This window comes from Hyperoodon ampullatus, assembly GCF_949752795.1.
Source record: "Hyperoodon ampullatus genome assembly, chromosome: 11".
In the NCBI taxonomy this organism is placed as follows: domain Eukaryota; kingdom Metazoa; phylum Chordata; class Mammalia; order Artiodactyla; family Ziphiidae; genus Hyperoodon; species Hyperoodon ampullatus.
In genome coordinates, this window is record NC_136924.1 from 45,118,286 (window position 1) to 45,143,466 (window position 25,181).

The window sequence follows — 25,181 nt, forward strand, 5'->3', positions numbered from 1 at the left end:
AGTTTACTGAGAAACAAGCTCTGGGCACAGCCCTGCTCCGGGGCCGCTGCTACTCTGCCAAGCCTGCTCGGACTGCGCAGGGCGGGTGGGCCTCCTGCGTGCGCTTGGTCTCGTCCAGCAGCTCCTGCCAGTTCTTCTCCACCTCCTCCTTGCAGCTGAGGAAGGCGTCCTCCAGCCGCCGCATGGACTCCGCCAGTGTGGGGTTGGTGCGCATCACCACCATGTCATAGGCCATCCATGTGGCCTGCACTGCAACAACCAGACAGGCCCTGGTCAGGCCACAGGGGGCGCCTCCGCTCATGCCCAGCATCCTGGGGACAGGACGTGCTGAGTCACCCAATTACTCGAAGGAGAGAAAGCGGGTCGGCCACGCGTTACAGGGCTCGTGACAACCCTATTAAAACTCCTCTCTGCACAGAGCAGTCATGAACCTTCCCTAATCTCACACAAGTCTTAACTTCTGGATACACCAGCCCACGACACTAAGAGGCTGGAGGCCAATCTGACATGAAATGTTAGGAAAAATGAGAGTAAACACAGGTCCTCACCTATCTGCAGTTCACAGCTAGTGGTTGCCGGGTGACCCCCAAGAAGTCATAACCCCGCCCAAGCTCACATACTCAGGTAGGGCTGACCGCTCCCACTCCTCCAAGGCTAGAGCCTCAGGTTATCTCATGCTCATCGGCCTGGGATGCCTGCCCACCTCCACCTTGGCACCTCTCTGCTTTCAATAAGGCCAGTCCAGGGGCTCCTCCTCCTGGGAAGGTTTGCCGAGTTCCATGTCAGGTGTCCTTTGGCGCTCACCACTGCACTGACCACCCTTCTTGCTCTTTCCCTTTGAGAGCAACTTGAGGGCCGCATCCCCTGGGCCTATAGGTGAACATGTGATTCCTGTACAAATCCAATGGTGTGTGCAGAAGCCCCACCTCCACCCCTTCCCTCTGCAGCACCTGCCCCCCACTGGTGTGGTTCTCCCCTTTAGAACGAAGAACAGGGTTGTCTCTCTGTGCAGTAAATACATCTCCTTAGAACTTCTCCTGTATGGGTTAAAAAATGCTGGATACTCTGGGAAACTATGTCCTTCAGGAAATTAACCAAAGAATAGATAGGCAGGGAATTCCCTGGCACTCCAGTGGTTAGGACTCCACACTTTCACCGCTGAGGCCATGGGTTAAATCCCTGGTCAGGGAACTAAGATCCCGCAAGCAGAATGAAAAAAAAAAAGAGATAGGCAGAATGATTAATAACAAATGCACATGTATGTCTACACACAACCGAGGTCAGCAGTGTGACAGACTTGAAGTTTTATAGAAAGTGGCATCTGTTTGTTTAGGGAAAAATTGTTAGAAAGATACGTGCAGTACACCTCAACAGACAGAGGGCATATGATATATAGCTAGCACAGGGATTCTCAATCTTCTGGAAGTATGAGAGTCACTTGGGACACCTGTTAAAATGTAGACCACTGGCCCCTCTCAGAACTCAAAGAAGGTTCTTGTGCAGCAAGTTGGGAATGGTGCCCAGGAACCTGCATCTTGACAAGCATCCTGGGTAATTCTGGTGCAGGAAGCCTGTAGACCACCATGTGAGGCCACCTGAGCAGCAGGTGGAGCATGGACTTGAAGCCAGGGCAGAGTCTGCTTCCCAGCTCTCCACTCACTGGCTGTGTGACCTGGAGTAAGTGATTTAAACTTACTAACCTCATCTCCTCTTATGTGAAGGACGGAAAATGTCCAGATCTCATGGCTTTGCTGTGAAGATTAAACCGATGATGTATGTAACCTGTCTCCAACATATTAGGTGCTCAAGAAAGGAGAAACTCTTACTATAAAATAAATAATTCAGGTATTCAGGACAAAGAACTAGGGTGGGTAAACAAAACAAAACAAAACAGCTCACAGAAATGAACCTCATATAGTCCTACATAGCAGCTGAAATTCTAGTCCTGAGTTTCCTGAGGTCAAAGCAGAGAAGGAAACATGCTCGGTTATAAGATTCAGTGACCATAAAATAAAAACAAACCCATTGTTTAAGACACTTTTACCCTAAGAAAGAATTTCCTTATAGGTATATTTCATGAGCGGTGTGTAACATAATGGAAAATGTCCTTGACAACATCCCTACTTTAAAGCATTTTATAGAAAGACATTCTTCTATGTCTACAGCTGTAGGCACTGGTAAAAGAAAGCTGGTGGCACAGTACCAAAGCACACTTCAGAAAAAGCAATTCAATGAGACACTAAAACACTATATCAAGTGCATAGCCCTCTTATGGTTTGATCCAAGGGGGAAAAAAAAAAGAAAATATGGAATAGGAAGGACTCACAATCATCTGAAAATCCTTTGGAAATATATGTCACCTGAGTTTTTCATTCATTCAATGTTTATTGTGCACCTGCTCTGTGTCGGCGTTTTGCTAAGGCAGCCCTGATGATACAGCTGTCTGCTACAGGATAGACACATCCCTGCCCTCGTGAGCTTCTATACTAGTTGCAGTGGGAGGAGACAGATAATAAACATATAAGACAATTACACATTGTGAAAGGAGCTGCGAAGCAACGTGTATTGTGACAGAGAAATGGGACAGGAAGAGTCTTATTTTAGACCAGGTAGTGAGGGCAGGCCTTCTCAGAGGGCTTTTGGTAAGGCCTATGCAGTAGCAAAGCCAAGGTCCTAATCTCTGGAGGGGCCTGAACAGCAGGTATTCTGAGAGGCTAGTTAGGACTCGCCTCACAAACTGTGATAACCTGCTGGGTAGGGCCAGGTCCTCACACAGAAATTTAAAAAATGGTCAAGATGTGCACTAGATGCAGGGTTCAGTAAAGGATGAGGATAAAGTGTTCCAAAAATCTGTGTAGGAGAGGGAGGACTAACGAGGGATGCAGCGAGTAGGTTTATTCTGACAGTAGAAGAGGTAGAAGCAGAGAACAGGAATGTCAAGGCTAGTTGAGCCAGGCATAAAGGGATGAAGATAAGCCTGGAGTTTACAGCCCACAGGCTAATTCACACCACTGGCAAAATAGAAGAATCAACATTTTAAAATGTAAATGGTGAAGGTCTACCTCCTCAAATCTCAGGTCCCAAATGGTTTTAGAGATGAGTTCCACCGAACTGTGGAAGAACAGTTAATTCTTATCTAACGTAAGTGATTCCAGAAATTAGAAAAAGAGGGAAGACTGATAAGCTGACTGTATGGACTGGTGTTAACTTTTTAAATTTTTTATTTTATTATTATTATTTTTTTTAATTTTTTTGGCTGCACCACGTGGCATGTGGGATCCTAGTTTCCCAACCAGGGGTCGAACCTGCGCCCCCTGCACTGGAAGCGCGGAGTCTTAACCACTGAACTGCTAAGGAAGTCCCCTGGTGTAACTTTTTAAGAAAAGCATTTTATAGAAGTATTCCATTTACACTGTAGAAAATTTGAGAATAGAGATAAGTAAAAACAAAAACATAATTTTCCCTAAGCTGGTTTATTTTAAAACCAGACAAAGATTATATAAAAAAATTATAGGTCTGTCTCACATGAAAATAGATGTAAAATCCTAATATAATATGACCTAACCAAACCTAACAATGTGTTAAAATAATATGTTATGATCAAGTAGAGTTTGTAAAAGAAATTCAAGGATAGTTGAGTATCAGAAAATCAATCAGCATAATTAACCACATTAATAAAAGGGGGAAATCATAGTAATATCTCAGTTAATGCAAAAAAAGCAGTTAATAAAGTTTAATACTTATTTGTGATTTCAGAAGATCAAAACTAACAAATTAGGAATAGAAGGAGACATTTTAACCTAGTAAAGGTGATACACCAAAAACTTACAGCAAACATTATACTTAATGGAGAAACTGTGGATAAATTCCTTTGGGAATCAAACAAGGATGCCTCTAATAATGTTATGGGTATTGAAGATGTTGGTAAATGGAATTTAAACATTTAAAAAAAATAAGAGGTATAAGGTAAGAGATAAAACTAACAGTATTTGTAAATTATAAAAGTGTATATGAAAGAAAAGAGGTCCAATAGTCAAGTCAATCTTAAAAAAATAACAGCTAAAAGGGGGGAATATACTCTATTAGATATCAAGACATCCTATAAAGCCCTGTTTTATTTATTTAGCCACACTGAGTGGCTTGTGGGATCTTAGTTCCCTGACCAGGGATTGAACCTGTGCCCTCAGCAGTGAAAGTGCAGAGTCCTAACCACTAGACCGCCAGGGAATTCCCTAAAGCCCTTTTTAAAAAAAATAGTGTGGTGCAGACAAACAGACCAATGAAAGAAAATAGTATGCTCGGAGACAGACCTAAGTGTATATGGAATTTAGTATATGATGAAAGTAACACTAAAAAATCCTTCAGAAATATATGTCTCCTGAAAAAAGGAGAAAAAAGGACAGTATACTCCAGATGGATTAAAGACATAAATATGAAAGATAAAATAACATTTATAGATCAAAATTTAGCAGAATACCTGTGATCTAGGGACCTCTTAAAAACCACAAACCATAAGGCAAAATACTGGTGAATTTCTTTTTATCAAAAATTTTTTTTCTACTAAGGACAACATGGACAAAATTTTCATACAAATGATAGAAGAAATTTACAATCTTAAAACTGATAATGGGTTAATATCTAGAATATACAAGAAATTACTTCAAATCAATAAAAGAAATTCAGTAACAACAAAATAAAACCCTGGAAAATAACAAGTGTTGGTGAGGATGTGGAGAAATTGGAACGCTTGTACATTGCTGGTGGGGTTGTAAAATGATGCACCATTGTGTAAAACAGTTTGACATTCTTCAGAAAGCTAAATATAGAATTACCATATGACCTAGCAATTCTACTCCTAGATAGTGTCCCAAACAATAAAGAATGGGCACTCAAACAAATACTCGTATACAAATGTTCATGGTGGCACTATTCACAATAGTTAAATATTGGGACACAACCCAAATATCCATCAGTGGATGAATACACGGAACATTATTTAGCCATATAAAGGAATAAAGTACTCATAATATGCTACAGTATTCAAGTGAAACTTGAAAATACTATGTTAGGTGAAAGAAGCCAGAAACAAAATGTCACATATTATATGATTCTCTTATATGAAATATCCAGAATAGGTAAATCCATAGAGACTGGAAACAGATTGGTGGTTGCCAGGGGTTGGGAATAGAGGTATGGGAGTGACTGCTTAATGGGTACAAAGTGTCTTTTTTGGGTGATGAAAATGTTGCGGAACTTGACAGAGTTGGTGGCTGCACAAAATTATGAATGTATTAAGTGCCCCTGAATGTATACTTTAAAATAGTTAATTTTATGTGAATTCACTTTGATAAAAATTTATTTAAATATAAGATGTAGATATTATAATTATCTTCATTTTTCAAAAGTGGAAATGGACAGAGAGGTTAAGCAGCTTGCCCAAGTCATACAGCTAATAAGTAGCACAGGCAGGATTTTACCCAAGTAATCAAGCACCTGTGTCCATGTTTTTAGCTGCTTATGGTCCACTGCTTCCACTGCTTCTTACATTCCCTAAGAAGAAACCCAAAAGACTAACAAGCATTTGAAGAGAATCTGGAATTCATTAGAGAAGTAAAAACTAAAACAATCAGATATCACTTTACTCCTATTAGACTGGCAAAATTAGAAAGCTGGATAGTATCAAGTGTCTGTGAGCTCGTGGGATCTAAGAACCCCCAGGCACTGCTGGTTGGAACAGAGTCTGACTCAGTCGTTCTGTGAGGTCATCTGGTAACCCCTAAAATGATTACACAGGTCCTTGAGCATAGATGTGTGAAGATGTTCATTGTAGCATTGTTTTTGTGATGAAGAGTTGTAGGCAATCTAGGTGTCCATCACTGGGAAGAATGGAGAAGCAAAAAGTAGTGGCTCACCATGGAATAAATACTATATTGCAGTTAAAAGTAATAGATAACATGTACACATGGCTACTCAAATAGGTCTTCATAACATAGTCTTGAGTTTAAAAAGTAAGATACAAGCTGGAGATATAAAACAAAAAGTATGAATTTTACAGAAACACATAATAAGGGATATACCAAAAAAAGGAATGAAAAAAAAGAGCATAAATAAACAAATAAGTGAGGATTGTTACATGGGCCAGTGACGCTAACACGCTATGAACTGAGAAGTATGGTGTCAACCTTTCTGCCAGAGAACCATAAAGAGAAACAAACTAACAAATAAACCAGACTCATTAGGAAATAACAAATGGGGATCCACTATGGCAGACAGACATGGAAGAGAACAAAGTCAATCACAAATATAGAAAACATACTATATTCTCTTCACTGTGCCAGGCAAGTGGGTACCAAGGGAAACAAGCACATTCCAAATACGATTTCACTGTTAGCATTGAACTACGCAAGGGAGATGCCAGGAGGCTTAAGACACAAGCTTTCTCAAAATGCATAAAAAGTCAGGGAGTTAAGACACATCATTCAACTGAAAAAATATCTATCAAGCACCTAGTATGGGTCAGCACCTGTTTAAGTTCTGGGGACAGAGCAATGAGAAAAAATGTCAAAAAGTCTTGCTCTCATGACCATTATATACTAAATAACAAACTTACATAGTGCCTATAGTAAACTTATACAGTGTGTTAGAAGGTAACAGGTGCTAAGGAGAAAAATAAAGCAGTGAAGGAGGGTTGAGGATGCTAGGAAAAAAGGATCTGCAATTTCAAGAAGGGTGCTTGGGAAAGACTTCACTGAGGAAGTGACCTTTAAATTAACTTTTGATGAATAGAAGTTCTTAACATTAGTGTAGTTCAATTTCTCAATCTTTTATTCTGTATTTAGCACTTTTTGCCTTTTGTTTAGAAAATTCTACGCAACCTTCAAAGTTGCAAAGATATTCTCCCTTATTTTCTCCCCAAACGTTAAAATTTATTTTTGATAATTAAGTTCTCATCACTCTGAAGCTACTGTGTGTTTGTGTGTGTGCAGGGATCCGTTTTAAATTTTTATTCTTATTCACAACCAATTCTTCCAGCTTACTTGTCAAATAGTCCCTTCTTTCCTCCACTGATCTTCCATGTCGCCTGTGTTATGTAGAAAACTTTGTGTGTGTGTCTATCTGTTTCTGGGCTCTCTGTTGTACTCCGATGCTCAACTTGTCTATTCCTAAGCCAATATGACACTATCAATTATATAGTTTTATAATAAACTTTGCTAATTGTAGGGTGAATCCCCTGTCCTTGTCTTTCTCAGAGTATCTTAGCTACTTTTGGCTCTTAAGTCTCCAATAAATGTTTTATTTATTTATTTCTAACTAATTAATTAATTTATTTTTGGCTGCGTTGTGTCTTCATTGCCGTGCGCGGGCTCTCTCCAGCTGCCGCAAGCGGGGGCTACTCTTTGTTGTGGTGCGCGGGCTTCTCACTGCGGTGGCTTCTCTTGTCGCGGAGCACCGGCTCCAGGCGCGCGGGCCTCAGCAGTTGTGGCACGTGGGCTCCAGAGCACAGGCTCAGTAGTTGTGGCACACAGGCTTAGTTGCTCCGTCGCACGTGGGATTCCCCTGGACCGGGGCTCGAACCCGTGTCCCCTGCATTGGCAGGCGGACTCCCAACCACTGCAATACCAGGGAAGCCCAAGTCTCCAATAAATGTTTTAGAATCAACCTGTCAAGTTCCATGAAAAACCCTATTAGGATTTTTATTAGAACTACTTTGAAGCCTTGGATGGAATTTGGGGAGAATGAACACATTTATTATATTTTCTTTCTACTCATGAAGGTAGCTATAGCTCCATTTATTTTGGTCTTTAATATCTGTTAGTCAAGTTTTGTAACTTTCTGCATATAGGCCTTGCATATTTCTTGTTAAACTTCTTCCAAGGTAATTCATAGATGTACGTGTTTGTGTTACTGTTATTGTTGTTATTATAAATCGTGCCTTAAAAAAAGTATGTTCTAATTCTTTGCTGCAGGTATATAAAAATGCAATTAACTTTTGTACATTGATTTTATATGCAGCCACCTTGCTAAGCTTTACTATTTCCAATAATATGTGTTTTATGTTCTACATAATAAATTCGGTAATTAGCTCCACGTTGGCCCCAGGAGTCCCACCTTCTGGTAGTCGCACCCTTCTGTAGTTCTCTCACATTGTGCCAGAGTTGATCCATGTGACCAACAGATTATGGCAGAAGTGATGGTATGTCACTTCCAAGATTAGATGATAAAAGACTGTATCTTCTGTCTTGGGTTCTCTCTCTATTATATATATAAATATTTCTTGGATCACTTGCTCTGAGGGAAGTTATTACATGACCAGCCCTGTGGAGAGGTTACATAGAAAGCCTCCTGCCAACAGCTACGTGAGCTTGGAAGGAGACTCTCCAGCATCCAGTCAAGTATCCAGAGATTGAAGCCATGACCTAGAGCTTGACTGCAAACTCATGAAAACCACATCCAGAACCACGCAGCTAAGCCATTCTCAGATTCCTGACCCTCAGAAACTGTGATAATAAATGTTTCTTGTTTTAAGCTGCTAAGTTTGGGTTAATTTGTAATGCAGCAAAGAGATAACTAATACAGATTTTGGTACTGAGAGTATGGTGCTGCTGTAACAAAAACCTAAAATGTAAGAGTAGCTTTGGAATGGGACAGTTGTTGGAAGCTAGAAAACCTGTAAAGATTTTGAGGAGAGCATTAATGAAAGTTTAAAGTGCCTGAAACTCACCGTTCGTAGGATTTTGGATTTTGAGGAGGCTGCATCCGACATCATCTATAGTTCTTGGAGATGTAAATATGTTGACTCTTGTTTCTGTGGACTTTCACTAACAGTGGCTTATCATCTCATGTATTTATTGGTTAGGTCATTGCTGAGCTAGCTCCCAATGTCCTTTACACTGCTACAGAATCTTTCTAAAACACTTATCTCTTCATGTCATTCCACTGCCTAACTTTCTTCAGTTATTCCCGTTGCCTGTAGGATGATTTCTTGGTGTGGCACACAAAATATTTCATGATCTGACCCCAGAAGATTCATTTAGATTTACTCTCTATCACTTCCACTTGTAGTGTATTCAACAGTAATTGAACCCTAAGTCCAACCAGCTTTCTTATACTTTTGTTCCTTGGCACAAACTGTTCTTTTTGTCTGAAAGCCTTCCCTACCACCTGTCTATCTGGGGAACTCCTCACAATGCTTCAGAGGAATGCTCCATACCTCCTCTTAAAAAATTCCACAATTTACTACACAGGTTTCAGCCACTCATCCAAAATCTCATAGAAATTTTAATATCTTTTTATTATAGCAAATAACATAGTATGTTGCATTTATGTGTCTGTACATTTATTTCTCCATTAGATTATAAGCAACTTGAGCTCAGGGCTTGGCATAGGTAGTTATTTAGAAAGTGTTTGTTGGCACTTCCCTGGTGGCCCAGTGGGTAAGACTCCATGCTCCCAGTGCAGGGGGCCCAGGTTTGATCCCTGGTCAGGAAACTAGATTCCACATGCATGCCACAACTAAGGGTCCGCATACTGCCACTAAGACCCAGCGCAGCCTAAATAAATAAATTAATAAATATATTTTTAAAATAGTGTTTGTTGAACGAATGAATGAATGAATGAACGGTGCTTTAACCCCTCAGTCTTTGAGCTCTGGGATTATATTTTTCCAGCTTTATTGAAGTATAATTGACAAATAAAAATTGTATATATTTAAGGTGTACGATGTGATCTTTTGATATTGTATGCATTGTGAAATGATTATCATCATCAAGCTAATTAACATTTCCAAAACCTCACAGTTATGTGGGTTGTTTTTTTTTTTGGTATGGAGAGAACACTTAAGATCTACATTTATAGTAAATTTCAAGTATACAATATCATAGTAGCTGTAGTCATGATGCTGTACATTACATCTCCAGAATGCATTCTTCTTGCATAATTTCCTGGATATATACCCAGAAGGGGAATTGCTGATCATGTGGTAGTTCTTTTTTTCTTTTTTTTTTTTTTGCGGTACACGGGCCTCTCACTGTTGTGGCCTCTCCCGTTGCGGAGCACAGGCTCCGGACGCACAGGCTCAGCAGCCATGGCTCACGGGCCCAGCTGCTCCGCGGCATGTGGGATCTTCCCGGACCGGGGCACGAACCCATGTCCCCTGCATCAGCAGGCGGACTTTCAACCACTGCGCCACCAGGGAAGCCCCTAGGTAGTTCTATTTTTAATGTTTTGAGAAACCTCCATACTCTTTCCCATAACGGCTACACCAGTTTATATTGGTACATTATACCGTTTGCACTGGCTCTGTGATTATATTTTTGACAGTGTGTAGAATATCTCCACCTCTATATAAAACTGGCCCTGGGCTTCCCTGGTGGCGCAGTGGTTGAGAATCTGCCTGCCAATGCAGGGGACACGGGATCGAGCCCTGGTCTGAGAAGATCCCACATGCTGTGGAGCAACTAGGCCCATGCATCACAACTACTGAGCCTGTGCTCTAGAGCCTGCAAGTCACAGCTACTGAGCCCGCGAGCCTAGAGCCCGTGCTCCACAACAAGAGAAGCCACCGCAATAAGAAACCTGCGCACCACAACGAAGAGTAGCCCCCGCTCACCGCAACTAGAGAAAGCCCACGCACAGCAACGAAGACCCAACACAGCCAAAAATAACTAAATAAAATAAATAAATAAAAAATACTCAAATCTACAGCTCTAGAGATCTAATATGTCCTAGGAAATATGTCAGAGGGTATTAACACCAATCTTATGCTGGTGAAGTATAGAACTCCAAGAATAAAGAATCTTACAGGCAGAAAAGTCACTTTTAAGAGGCAGAGTGTTTCACACATCTTCACAGTGCCACTAAATGCTGAAAACATATTTTACGTTATAAAGAAAATAATTATATACCTAACCAAGTTACCATCCAGTTATAAACACAGATATATTCTTAAGCATTTATGAATTCAAGGAATACAATGTCCAAAGCTATAGTTACTAGGTTTAACTCTTTGAATTATTTGAATACAGAATGTGTGAGTCTCAACAACCTTAGGAATTATGATTACAGAATAGAGTATAAATGTTGTAAATGTTATTGTTAATGTAAACATTATTTGTACTTGATAATATACAAATACAGGTAATAGTATAACGAAGGACAGTTGTGCCTCAGTTTCTTTATTTGTAAATAGGGATAATAACAATCCCTATATCTCAAAAATTGTTGTGAGGATTAAATGAACAAATTCATATAGTGCTTAGTATAGGATCTAGCAATTAATAAGTAAGGCATAAATATTACTGATTAGTATTATTAGATCCTGAATAAAGATAAAAGATACAACTGAAGAAATAACACTAATTTCCTTAATGTTTCCCCATGAACTTTCTTAATTTTAGTATAGTTTTTATGGTGAAGAAATATTTATTTTAAGTAAAGAATTTCTTGAGTTTCATTTCAATTTAAATTCTTAAGTAAAATTAAAGGTAGTACTCTTTATTTTAAAAGTAGCTTGTATAGTATGATTCCATTTTCATTAAAGTGTATTTGTCAAAAAAAGATTCCTCTATGCATCCCATATTGGTCCATTATTCTGTTTTTGCATAGAGAGAGACTTGGAATCATGTTTGCCAGTGTTAACAGTAGTTAATTCTGAGTGGCTGGATTTTGCTGATTTTAAACTTTTCTTGTAATTTTCTATTTTAATTGAATTTACTTTGGATTTTAAAAACAATGTACATGCAATATTTCTTTTAAAAGTCATTGTTTATTTAATAATTATCAACTTACGAATTATTAATATTTATTAAATAATAAACATGATTATTCATTATAATCATCTAATAATAGTTATTTATTTTAAAATGCTAATAATGCTGTATATATCAGTAATCTAATAAATTAGAAAATACTGATGAAATGGATGAAGTGGGAGGATAAATGAAATACACAAACTGACACAATCTTAAAGCATTAACCAAAGAAGAAATTGAAAAAGTTATCAGAAGTTATCTCTAGTAGTTTCACCATTAACTGTTCAATAAAGAGTTGTTTACAAATACTATACATATAATTTCAGAATATAGAACAAGACAGAAGACTAGGCTGAGTAGAACTGGATATTACTACAGTTTGACCAAGTGCCTTTGAGCAAGTTATTTATTTATTTATTTATTTATTTTGGCCGTGTTGCACGGCCTGTGGGATCTTAGTTCCTTGACCAGGGATTGAACCCGGGCCCTGGCAGTGAAAGCGCTGAATCCTAACCACGGGATCGCCAGGGAATTCCCTGAAAAAGTTATGTAAACTCTGTAAGCTCTAATTTCCTCCTCATATGTAAAGTGGAAATAATAATAGTGTCTCTCCCCCATAAACTTCTTAGGAAGAATAAATGAGATAATGTGTGTAAAGCATATGGTAAAGAGACCAATACATGGTAAACAATAAACATAAGCTATGAATAATAAAATTACTACTACTATTATTATTATTAGAATAATATAAAATATCCAAGAATCTACAGCCTTCCTATACACTAGTATTAATTATTTGGTAAATAAAATAGAAAAACACCCCATTTATAATAGGAACAGAAACACAGAAGTAAATGTACTGAAAAATCTGGAGAGTGCCCCCTTTGACGGCATATATACTAAAATCGGAATGATACGGAAAAGATTAGCACGGCCCCTGTGCAAGGATGACATGCAAATTTGTGAAGTATTTCACATTTTTATGTAATGAACAGCATGATGACTATAGTTAACCAGACTGCGTTGTATATTTGAAAGTTACTAAGGGAATAGTATCTTTAAAGTTTTCGTCGTAAGGGAAAAAATAACTTGTAACCATGTGAGGTGGTGGATATTAACTAAATGTATTAGGGTAATCATTTTGCAATATATACATATATCAAGTCATTATGTTATACAATCTAAACTTATACAATATTATATATCAATTATATCTCAATAAAACTGGAAAAAATAAAATAAAATTGAAGGCAAAAAAAATCTGGAGAAAAATATTGCAAAACCCTTTGAGACATGTTACAGAACACTGCAATAATTGGAGAGAAATACCACATTCCTACCTGAGAATGCTTAATGTTAAAAATATATCATTCTTTCTATATTAACATATAGGTTTAACACAATTCCAAATAAAATATTAAATGAAGCTATTATTCATCTTGAGAATAAACATGTGAGAAAAGGTAAAAAAGAAAAAAGGAAAGAAAAAAGAATAATGAAGGGGAACTCACTGATGAATAATAATGAAACCAGTGTGATAAGCCATAAAACCTAACATATTATATAACAGGTTAGCTATCTCTGCTCTACTATATATAAAAACGTCATGAGTAATAAAGAAATGACTTCTAAACTAACAGGATAGGATGGGATGGATTTGGGGATGAGGGAAACCAAGTTAGAATCTCTCCTTCTACCTGAGAAATTTTACATTCTCAAGGCTCACCCCCATAAGGCATTCTACAGCTAAATTTCTACTGTATCCTAGGTCATGAGTTGACTTAAGTTCAAGAGAACAGAAAGAGAAACTTTAAGCCTTGGAGTCAAGGTGATTTGGCTTTTTAATATTGCTTAAGTTATGCATATATACTTAATAGTTTAAAATAAGCATATATATTTATATAAATACCTATAAATATGCAGACTTACATTTATTTGCTGGTTGGTGCTTTTGATAGTTGATGACTGCTTGTTTGGTGATTTTCCTTGCCCTGTGTGGTCACTGGAAAAATTGGGCAAGAGCCTTCCCAGGGGCAACAGAGGCCAAGAACTTACGTGTTGGGCTTCACTTTAAATTTAAGCTAAAGGGTAAGGGTGTGAGATTCATCATGGCCCAAAATCATGCTACTTCTGCCAACAATATTTGTCCTAACTTGACCTAGGGACACTATGACAAAATAGTTCTGCTGCTTACACTTCAGGTAGAAAAATATTTTATTGTTCTCAACCGTTGGATTTGAGTCCGTGGACCCAAGAACGTATTGTTTACTTAAGAAATTACAAAAGGTGAATTTTACAAAACATTTTAATACTATTTAACCTGTGGTTGCTTATATGTTGATAAAAACATATATTTACCAGCTGATAAACTGCTAAAGAAAAATTTTGAAAGATGTATATTGCCCCCCAAATTAGACAACTGTGCAGAACATTTATATAAAAATAGAATAATAAAAAGAGGAAAATATGTGCAACTAAAACGAAGGAAAGAATAAGCTAAAGGGGAATTAATGGACCTTCCATCAGCTCAAGGAATGTGATGTGGAAAAGCACCAAGGGGAGGGGATGTGGAATCATGCACAACAGAAGCCTCATTCATGCCAAGCAGATGCAGGCTACATTTGTTTTATTTCTGTGAGAAAGGAAGTACACAAGCCTTCCAGGATGTGCAGATGCTTAAATACAATAGTTGAATCTATCAATTTCAGGTTTACTTAGAAAACTTAAAAGACAAATTTTTAAAATTGTCAAAGCTAAGTCTTTTATGTGACTTGTTTCCATATAAACACCTGTCAACCTTGTCTCTAAGGTGAGAGAGCATTTTTTTACAACACTATTACCTTAGTAATATCATCTTAGCAATATTAACTTTTATTATTACTTAAGAACTTACTTAACTATTACCTTAATTACCGTTGGAATTATTTGCCAAAAAGAGAGTCTCTAGTGAATCTAAATAAAAATGCAGTACACAGCCTGGTTCCTTTGGTACACCAGATAGTTCAGAATTAAATGTTTAAAAAAACAAACAGGGCTTCCCTGGTGGTGCAGTGGTTAAGAATCCACCTGCCAATGCAGGGGACACGGGTTCGAGCCCTGGTCCGGGAAGATCCCACATACCGCGGAGCAACGAAGCATGTGCTCCACAACTACTGAGCCTCTGCTCTGGAGGCCGCAAGCCGTAACTACTGAGTCTGTGTGCCACAACTACTGAAGCCCACGTACCTAGAGCCTGTGCTCCGCAACAAGAGAAGCCACCGCAATGAGAAGCCTGTGCACTGCAACAAAGAGTAGCCCCCGCTCACCACAACTAGAGAAAGCCCGTGTGCAGCAAAGAAGACCCAACGCAGCCAAAAATAAATAAATAAATTTATTTTTAAAAAAAGAAAGAAAGGGCTTCCCTGGTGGCACAGTGGTTGAGAGTCCGCCTGCCAATGCAGGGGACACGCGTTCGTGCCCTGGTCCGGGAAGATCCCACATGCCGCGGGGCGGCTAGGCCCGTGAGCCATGGACGCTGAGCCTGCGCCTCTGGAGCCTGTGCTCTGCAATGGGAGAGGCCACAACAGTGAGAGGCCTGCGTACCGCAAAAAAAAAAAAAAAAAAAAGAAAGAAAAAACAAACACAAAGTAGAAGAAAATATAAATGACTATTTCACTGATCTTGGATTAAGGAAAGATTTTCTAGGCATCACAGCAATGGGAATAAATCAGAAAGGAAAATATTGATACATTTTTACTACATATGACTTATGTTTACCAAAGCTTCATATATAAAATTAAAGGAAAATAACAAACTGGGAAAAATATTTACTACAATTTTGAACAAGTCTTAATACATAAAGAGCTCTTACAAATCAATAATAGATGCTATCACAGAAATCTGTTATTCTCTTATTGTTCTCAGTGCCAAGCCTGAGGTAAGGCTAGCTCCTTTTTAGCCTTTAGTTCTGCAAAACATTCCTAATTGGCCTTCCTGCCTCTAGTCTTCCCCCTCCGAACCACCTCTCACACTGCTACCAGAGGTATCTTTTCAAAAGGCAAGTGTCTTCCTTGAAATCCCAAATGGCTCCCTAACACCTAAACAAGAAAGGTAAACCTCTTTAGCTTGGCACTGAAGACCCTTCTTCTCACCTTTTCAGCCTCTTCTTTCCTTGGCCTGCCTCCTTGTGAATCTCATGCACAAATATGACTTCTTGACTATGCCAGTCTTTCCCTCACGGGCACACAGCCTTGGCTATCTCCTCCTACCCACGGGCCCTACCCCATCTGTCCAATCCCTGCTGCTTCCCTAGTGCTCTGTTCTGCTCAAAGCCTCACTTGCTTCCCTAGGCAGTCAGACTCTCCTTCTTCTCTGCTCCCTCCCTGGACTTGGTATACACCATTATTAGCATTTCCCAGGTTATAATTTTAACATAAATTTAAAATGTGCTTTAATTTTAATTTATATATTTAAATTATAATTAGTCATCTTGATGTCTGTTTCTGGCCCCTGCCCACTTCTTCTAATGAAGGAGCATCTCTATTTAACTTTGTATTCTTAGAAAAACACATAGTAGGTGCTTAGTAAATGATGTTAAATAAGAGACTATTTAATTAGATTGAAGGAATTAAATAACTTATAGTGGAAAATGAATTATAGAACCTTTTAGCAAGGTATATATAAGACTTTCAAGTATATGGGCACAAAATTGCAAACATTTCTAAGCAGAAATTTTCTGAAGACTGTTGTAATAAATGGAGATTATTTATAAACTAATAATGTCCTTAAAAATAATTTGTTTTTGTTTGAGTAGAGTATGCAGGCTTTCTAAAATTTGTTTTACATTATGATTTTCTCTAGCAAAACTTAGGTTCACACAATTATAAGAATTACACATATTCTGAACTAGTAAAGAACAAATTAAAGAACTTATAATGGTATCACTACCACTGCTAGTTACCGCTTAGTGGAAACATGTTGAATAAAATAACAGACAAACAGTTTTTTCCCAAAATGGAGAAATTTGTTGAACTCTACTGCTGCTTCATTACACTGGCTGTACCTCCCATTTCAGCACCTCACCAGTCTTTGCACTATTACTCTGAACTCTTCTTATTTAAATGATTCACAGAAAGTATGTTCCAACTTTGTTCACAGGTGTTATATTAACATCATTTGTCATTTGCTGAGTACTTGAGCTTGGGTATGGTACTGTGTGCCCAGTTACAAAAGAAGAAGTCACTATTTCTGCCCTCAAAAAGATAACAGCCCGGGCTTCCCTGGTGGTGCAGTGGTTGAGAGTCCGCCTGCCGATGCAGGGGGCGTGGGTTCGTGCCCCGGTCTGGGAGGATCCCACATGCCGCGGAGCGGCTGGGCCCATGAGCCATGGCTGCTGAGCCTGCGCATCCGGAGCCTGTGCTCCGCAACGGGAGAGGCCACAGCAGTGAGAGGCCCGTGTACCACACACACAAAAAAGATAACAGCCCATTTGCAGAAATAAGATGCAAACGCACACAAAATAATCAGAAAACAAGTCAAGGCAATATTCAGCGGTTACTGTAAAATCTTGTGGTACAGTAGTTATATGGTGTAGAAGTTGAAAAGTAGTCAGGGAAGACCTGGTTGAGAAGGCACTTGATTTGAGCTTAGAAGTGTAGGGAGGATTTGAGCTCTTGGAAAGAAGGGTGAAGGTACCCTGCCTGGGAAAACATCTTACCTGAGATTTTTTCCATCTCTTCCAATAGCTTTTCCAAGTCTTTATTCAGGTCTGACAGCATTTTCAGCATGTTGTCATAGTTTCTTTCACCAGGGTCAGAATCAGCCATCTAGGCAGTGCACAGAGAGAAGATGCAGTGAGACAGACCAGTGTTTCAATTCTAGCTCCACTACTCACAGCTGGGTAGCCCAAGCCAGAAAACTTAGGTCATCTTTAACTCCTCTTATCTTCCTGACCTAAGGGGTCACTGAAACTCACCAATTTTATTTGTTTATGGAATAAACATTAAATCATCTATGGGTCAGGAAGGGCCAGTGCTTGAGAGCCACCAGTACACTGAATCCTGCCCTTGTGGAGATCGTAGCCTGGCCCAGCTCTTTAAAGTCTCTCCTATCACTGCCTTCCTCCCTCTCTCCAAGGTTGCTGCTTTAATTGAGGTCCATTCCATTATCCACCATTGATAACAGATTTACTGGGCATCTACTATATGCCAGACATCTACTATGGCTCTGGGGACACTGCAGTGTATCTGAGGATCCAAACAGACTGGATGCTGTCATGGAGCTTCCATTCCAGGGAGAGAGACTGATAATAGCCAAGTTAACAGTTTCATAAAGATACCTTCAGTTTGTGGTCACTGCTACAAAGAAAATAAAAAGGATGGTGTAATAAAGATTTTTCATGGGGAGAAATGCTTTGGCTTGTAAAGTCCAAGAAGTCCTTTCTAATGAAGTGACATTTGAACTGCCATTTGAATGACAAAAAGGTGTTGTCATGTGAAGGTCTAAGGGAAGAGTTCTAGACAGAGGGAATGGCTCAAGAAAAAGTGGGAGTGTCCCTGGTGTGTTTTAAGGAATAGAGAATGGAGTTGAGGAGAAGAGTGATAGGACATGAGATCAACTAAGTAGGCAAGAACTTTGGTTTTATTTTGAGAGTGCGGGAAAAGCCACTGGAGGTTGAGAGAGCAGGGGATTATGTGATTATGTTTTAAGGTAACAGCAGACTTCAGCTGCTGTTTGGAAAATGGACTGCTGCAGAAGGTGGAGAGGAGGAAAGAGTGGGAAGACCAATTAGGCAGGAGAGCACCTAAGTGGTCTAGAGATGACAGTGGCTTGGACTTCAGTGATAATATGAATAGTGAGAAGTGAAGTGTTCTGGTTATATTTTGGAAGATAAGCCAACAGAATTGGGTAGAGGACTTGTGTCAAGGTTTGCAGGGGCAAGTGATGGGAAGAGAGAAAGTAAAATGACTTCTAATTTTGGTGAGAACAACTTAATGGATGGTGGTGTTATTAACTGAAATGGGGAAGAGTAGGACAGGAGCAGATTAGAAGGTAAACCAGGTGCTTTGCTTTTCTCTTCTTTTTTTTTTTTTTTAGGCCATGCTGTGTGGCATGTGGAATCTTAGTTCCCGGACTAGGGATCAAACCCGTGTCCCCTGCAGTGGAAGCTCGGAGTCTTGACCACTGGACCGCCAGGGAATTCCCAGGTGCCCTACTTTGAACACGTTACTACTATGAGATGCCTATTAGGCCTCCAACTGGAGATACAAATAGGCAGTTGAATACATGGGCCTGGAGTTCAGGAGATAGGTTGAAGCTAAAAATATAAAGTTTGGAACTAGTGGTACAGGCTCTCTTCATCTTTCACTTGGACTATTGTCATAGACTCCTAACTGGTCTCCCTGCTTGTAACTTCCTCTTGTCCAATCTATTTTCCAGTTCACTCCCAGAGTGACCTTTCCTAACATACAAAACTAACCATGTCACACTGTTTGAAATCCTTCAATAGCTCCTATTTCTTTTTTTTTTTTTTGCAGTACGCGGGCCTCTCACTGTTGTGGCCTCTCCCGTTGCGGAGCACAGGCTCCGGACGCGCGGGCTCAACGGCCATGGCTCACGGGCCCAGCGGCTCCGCGGCACGTGGGATCTTCCCGGACCAGGGCACGAACCCGTGTTCCCTGCATTGGCAGGCGGACTCTCAACCACTGCGCCACCAGGGGAAGCCTGCTCCTATTTCTTTCAGGATAAAATACAACCTCTTTACTATGGATATAAGATCCTTCATAATCTAGCTCCCAACTGCCCCTGTTCTCATCTAGTTCCAAGATGTGACAAAACAGCTGAAAGCCTTAAGAGATCCAAAATGTAATGAGATATTATTAAATATAATAATAATCTCTTGCAAACAGAGATTATTATTTACAAGAGATGTCATGAAAAGATATCCATGAAAATAACGCAAAACTCTGGAAAGTTAAAAATCTCTACAGTTTTCTTACCAAAGAGCTAAGGAAGTACAAAATGGAGTAAAATAATTCTATCATGTGGGTGGTTACAAAAATCTACGTGAAGGCAAAGAAGTAGGTAATTACATACTTCATATCTAAGTTGTGTGGACTGCTTGTTCAATTCATTATAAAGTTCCACTTATATTATTTTATCCATACATTCAACACTTATTTATTGAGTACTATTTTAGATCTGAAGATACAGCAGTGAACAAAACATTAAAATCCTTGAACAAGATTAATGAGTGAAATAAATATAAGGAGGGGATAAGTACTAAAGAAAAAAAGTCAACCGGAGGTGGAGGGTGGGAGAGAGTATGTACAGGGTAGTGGCTGTATTTCAGATAAGTGTGCAGGGAAGGCCTTGCTGAAGTGATTTTGACTAGAGAGCTGGAGGAAGTGAGAGAATGGTGAGCCATACAGATATGTTGGGAAAGTGCATCCCAGGCAGAGGAAATAGTAAGAACAAAGGCCCTGAGCTAGGAGCCTGCTGGATGAGTTGGAGGAAGAGCAATAAGGGTGGTATAGTTGGTATAGAGAGAGTGAAGTGAAGAGTAGTAGAAAATAAGGTCAAAACTTGGTGGGTGAAATTGAGGTGGGCCTTAGAGACCACTGAAAAGACTTTGGTTTTTTCTTTGAGTGAGATGGGAGCCTGGAGGGTGATAATCTGATTTACATGTTAATAAATCACTAGATTGAGAATAGCGTATATGGACATGGGTGGAGGCAGGGAGACTAGTTAGGAGGAGGTCACTGGAATAATGCAGGTGAGAGATAATAACAGCTCAGATTAGCATAGGACTGATGCAAGTAGTGTGAAGGAGGACCGTTCAGGGTATATTTTGAGGGCAGGGCTGACAAGATTTGCTGATGAGTCAATGTGAAGTCAGGGACAACGCTAGGGTATTTGACTGGGCAACCAGAAGTGGTGGTACAATTTAACTGAGACGGAGGAAGACTGGAAGAAGATAGTTTGCATGGGAAAGAAATAACTCAGTTTTGAACATATTAAGATGCTTATGAGGCATCCAAGTGGGAATGTTGAGTAGGCAGCTGAATAAATTAATTCAGGGGAGAAGGTAGGCTAGAGATAGAAATTTGGGAGTCATCAGCATATAGGCGATATTTAAAGACATGAGAATGGGAGAGATCAAGGGAGAAAACACAGATGGAGAAGAGGCCCAACATCAAGACTGGGGAGCTGCAAAGGAACCAGCCAAAGAGACTGAGGAAGAGGGGCCAGAGAGGTAGAAGGAGAACCAGGAGGGTCATGTTTTGGAAGTCAAGTGCAGACTGTTACAGAGTCACTGAACCCCAGCCAATGTCCTCTGATCATTATGAAATCTCGGCAAGCTGAGAAGACAACTCTAAAAGCACAAGACACTGGGAACTATACTCAATATTTTGTAATAACCGATAAGGAAAAGAATCTGAAAAAGAATGTAAATATACATACATAAAATTGAATCACTGTGCTGTATACCTGAAACTAACACGACGTTGTAAATCAACTATACCTCAATTTAAAAATAAATAAATAAAATAAAAATAAAAAGTACAAGAGAAGGAAACTCTAAAAATCATATGGGTGAATAACATAATTCTGGGAAGGTAGGGAACTAAGATAGGAAATATTAAGAGCACAAAATCTAGAAGTACAGGTTTCCCCACTATCCAAAAGTAGAGTGTTTGTATAAAACCTTTCATAAGCCAAAATAGCATAAGGCAAAGAAGCAATTACCTTAGGACACATCTTGCTAATGAACGCACAAAATAAACCAAGATAAAGCACAGATGCTCACAGACAAAGTTCAAAGCTGTGGCAGCCTGATGCTGAGATGCAGAGTGTAGTTCCCCGGGAAGGAGTTTGGCGGTGCTACTCTCAGTGCTGGGGTGCACACTGCCTCTATACGGCTCGCTGCAAAACAAATGCTGGACGATATTTTTATTTTTTACATTTTTTTTTATAAAAGCCAAAATCCTCTTCATATTTCTTTTGGTTAGTGAAACAGGTACTAATGTAGGTTTTTCATAAAAGTGGAGTGGTGTAAAGTGAACTTTCACAAAGCAGGTGATACCTGTACTATGACTATCTGGTATTGAGAATTTTTTTTTTTTTTTTTGCGGTACGCAGGCCTCTCACTGACTATCTGGTATTATATGCATTTGAATGTTTAAGAGAATTTGGTCTACCAGAGCAGCAGCTCAGCTTTGTCATTGGAGTTTAAAATGTGAAATTGATTATGGGTTGTAATTTTAAGTCACAGTCTTAGTAAGTTTATAGGAGTTCTAGGACATTTAAGAGATCTTGAGGTTTACAATATTTATAAGTTTTACTTATGATTTTTATAAGAATTACATGGGACTTCCCTGGTGGCGCAGTGGTTAAAAATTTGCCTGCCAGCGCTGGGGACACGGGTTCGATCGCTGGTCCCGGAAGATCCCACATGCCGCGGAGCAACTAAGCCCATGCGCCACAACTACTGAGCCTGCGCTCTAGAGCCTGCGAGCCACAACTACTGAAGCCCGCGCGCCTAGAGCCCGTGCTCCACAAGAGAAGCCCCCACTTGCCGCAACTAGAGAAAGTCCACGAGCAGCAATGCAGACCCAACGTAGCCAAAAAAACTTTTTTTTTAATTAAAAAAAAAAGAATTATATAAGAAGGTAGGATGGTTCGTTATTAAGACAATTGAGGTACTTAAAGAAGTAGAATACATTAAGTTTATAATTAAAAGTTTAAGTTTGTAAATGGAACAAAAACATTGTTACTATTAAAAATATGCTAGACCTAGAATAAGATTAAAAGTTTAGAATAAGATAATCCTATTTAGGGACTTCCCTGGTGGCGCAGTGGTTAAGACTCCGCACTCCCAGTATAGGGGGCCCGGGCTCCATCCCTGGTCAGGGAACTAGATCCCACATGCATGCCGCAACTAAGGAGCCGGCGAGCTGCAACTAAGAAGCCCACCTGCCACGGCTAAGACCTGCCACAACCAAATAAATAAATAAATATTTTTTTAAAAAAGAACTAATGGATCACTAGACAAAACAGATAGGGCATGCAGACTTAGATGAGGAGGGTAGAAAAAAACAGGAGATAGTGAGAAGGTGGTACACAGTAAAAGTTTTTTGTTTTTTAAATTAACAAAGGCAGAGACTTGCCTGTCTTTGTTCTGTGTGGAAAGGATTAGCTGTACAGAAAAGGCTGAAGAATCAGGAGAAAGGGTTGCTGATGGTGCAGGGACTGGTCTCAGACAGGAGAATGGTCACCTTACCCTATGAAGGGAAGGGAAGGTAAAGAGGTACGGGTGGAGTCAGGTAGGTAAAGGTCCAGGTGAGTCCCTGTTCAAGTCTGAGGTCTCCAGCTTGCCTACGAACGGCAATGAAAAGGTTTTTTCCTGAGAACAGACGTTCGACAGAGAGCTGCAGCAGAGAAACAGGGGTAGTGTGGCTGAGGCCACATGGCTGCATGGTATTCTCAGGACCCTGGGGTGGCACACAGAACATGGACAGAGTGTAACTGGCCTGGGAACTGAAACGTGTACGCGGTGGAGGCACGACGAAGGCGTGTGTAAGATGAGAGGTGGATACAAAGCGGAGGCCTCGAGGGACATGGAGCTGAGGGGCGGGTAGGCTGGGGGATGGAGCACGAGACACCTAGAAGGATGGAGGCCGTGGTCAGGTACCCCTGGATCTCAGAGGAAGGGTGGGCCTGGAAAGCAGATCCAGGGAAGGGGTGTGAGCTGGAGTGAAGGAGGAAGACCATGGCATTAAGGTCCATGGCACTCTTTCCTGGTGAGGCTGCCGAGGCTGACCGCAGGGTTAGGATGGAGAGGAGGCCTGGGCCAGCGCCAGAGCCAAGGGAATGAGGGTAATGTCTGACTGTGGGGTGAGGTGGGCAAGGGAAAGTGGGGGTGAGGGGGTCACCTTAGGGTGTGAAGGTTTGAGGTGCTGGCGACTGAGGAATTCAGAGGCATGAGAAAGGCAAGGGCCTGGGGCCCTCTCTGTGGTCTGAGGGTCTCGCTCGCCCAGCACGAAGAGCTGTCATGGAGGCTGGGATCCTTCCTGGGGTGAGAAATGTGAGAGGATGAGAGGGGAGCCTGGACTGGCGAGTCTGCGAGGCGTGTGCGTGGTGTGAACAGCATGGGAACAGAATGTGTGTGGGATGCTTGGGGTGGTGGTCCTGCAGTTGAGCGGTGTGAGTCTGGGACCACGCCTACCGGTGTGCAGATGGGAGGGAATTTGACGTGTGTGATGTGAGTCCAGGTGGGGCGTGAGGCTGAGAGGTTCAGGTGTACAGAGCTCAGAATGTGCGGTGTGGGGGGTCTGGAGGACGTGTGGGTGAGGAGCCGGGGGTGCGGCGTGAGGAGAACGGCGTGACGGGACCGGGTTGAGGGCCGGGTGGGTGAGGAAGCGGTAGGCGCCCCACCGGTCTGGCGTGAGGCGGTGGGCACCGCCTGGGGACGCCGTGACTCGGGGGTCGGGGCGCCAAGGGAGGGTCCGGGACCCCCAGGCGGGCTGGCCTCGCTCACCTCCAGCTCTCCGACGCTCGGGTTCCCACTCGGCTGCCCTCCTCAGCAGCCTGAGACTTGAGGCGGCTCCTCAGAATGACGCCCCTCCCCTTTCCGTTACCAGACCCGCCCCCGGAGCTGGCCTCTGGCCTTCATTGGCTGGTCTCCTGGAGCGGAAGGGGCGGTGCTGAGAGCACCTGACTACGCCCACCTCACGCTGGTCCCAAGTCCCGGCCTTGAGGTCTCATTGGCTGGTCGCCTGGAGCGGAAAGGGCCGGGTTGTCCCGGCTGGTCCCACGTGGTCCCGCACTTGGGTTTCTCCGTCTCAGTGGGCCGAGTGCCTGGATTGAAGAGTGGCTGAGGTTGAGGGATGGTAGAGCTGAAATGAGGCGGGACACCCCCGTCCTTATGGGAGTGTTCTCCCCCTTGCACCTGGAGCGTAAATCCGTGCACGGCGGGGGTGGGGGTGGGGGCGGGGCGTCTGCTTGACCGCTGTGTCTCCAGTATACGTCAGCAAGTGCTAGTAACCTTGTTGAGTGAGTAGCTGAATGCCCAAGTATTTTGTCTCGCAGCTACCGTGGGTGGCCGACATTGTTGCAGCTGTCTCACAGAAGAGGACGCTGAGGCCCAAGGAGATGAGGCAGGGGCCCAGGTCCATGCACCCGGGAGGTGCGGGCCTTGGTTACAGCCGAGGTCTGCCAGGCGTTCTGGCCTCCAGGCAGTAAAGCACAGATCAAGCAAGGCCAGGTGAGCGTGCTGATCAACCCTTAGAGAGGCTGCACGTAAAACTCTGGTCAAGAGGAGGCTAAAGAGATCACTCTGGCCTCCATAGGTCAGTCCAGGGAGCTCGGTCTTTATTTGGAGGGCGATGGGCACCTTAGAAGGTTGGTAAGCAGAGGAGGGGCATGGCGAAGCAGTCTCTCTTGCCGGAGGGA

The 25,181-nt window shown here is 41.3% G+C and overlaps 1 protein-coding gene across 2 annotated transcripts; it reads right to left on the reverse strand.

Moving 5' to 3' along the window:
• On the reverse strand, window positions 1-24,293 carry SYCE3 (synaptonemal complex central element protein 3). Of its 2 annotated transcripts, none has more exons than XM_079714373.1 (3): window positions 24,268-24,293; window positions 17,446-17,554; window positions 1-249 (listed from the first exon to the last, which is right to left on the reverse strand). In XM_079714373.1, exons 2-3 carry the CDS (start codon window positions 17,552-17,554, stop codon window positions 50-52), a joined length of 309 nt encoding a protein of 102 aa, XP_079570499.1. In that variant the 5' UTR covers window positions 24,268-24,293; the 3' UTR covers window positions 1-49. The 2 variants fall into 2 exon arrangements, with proteins under 2 accessions (XP_079570499.1, XP_079570500.1); XM_079714374.1 differs by lacking the exon at window positions 24,268-24,293 and adding an exon at window positions 23,663-23,745.
• Window positions 24,294-25,181: the final 888 nt, after the last annotated feature.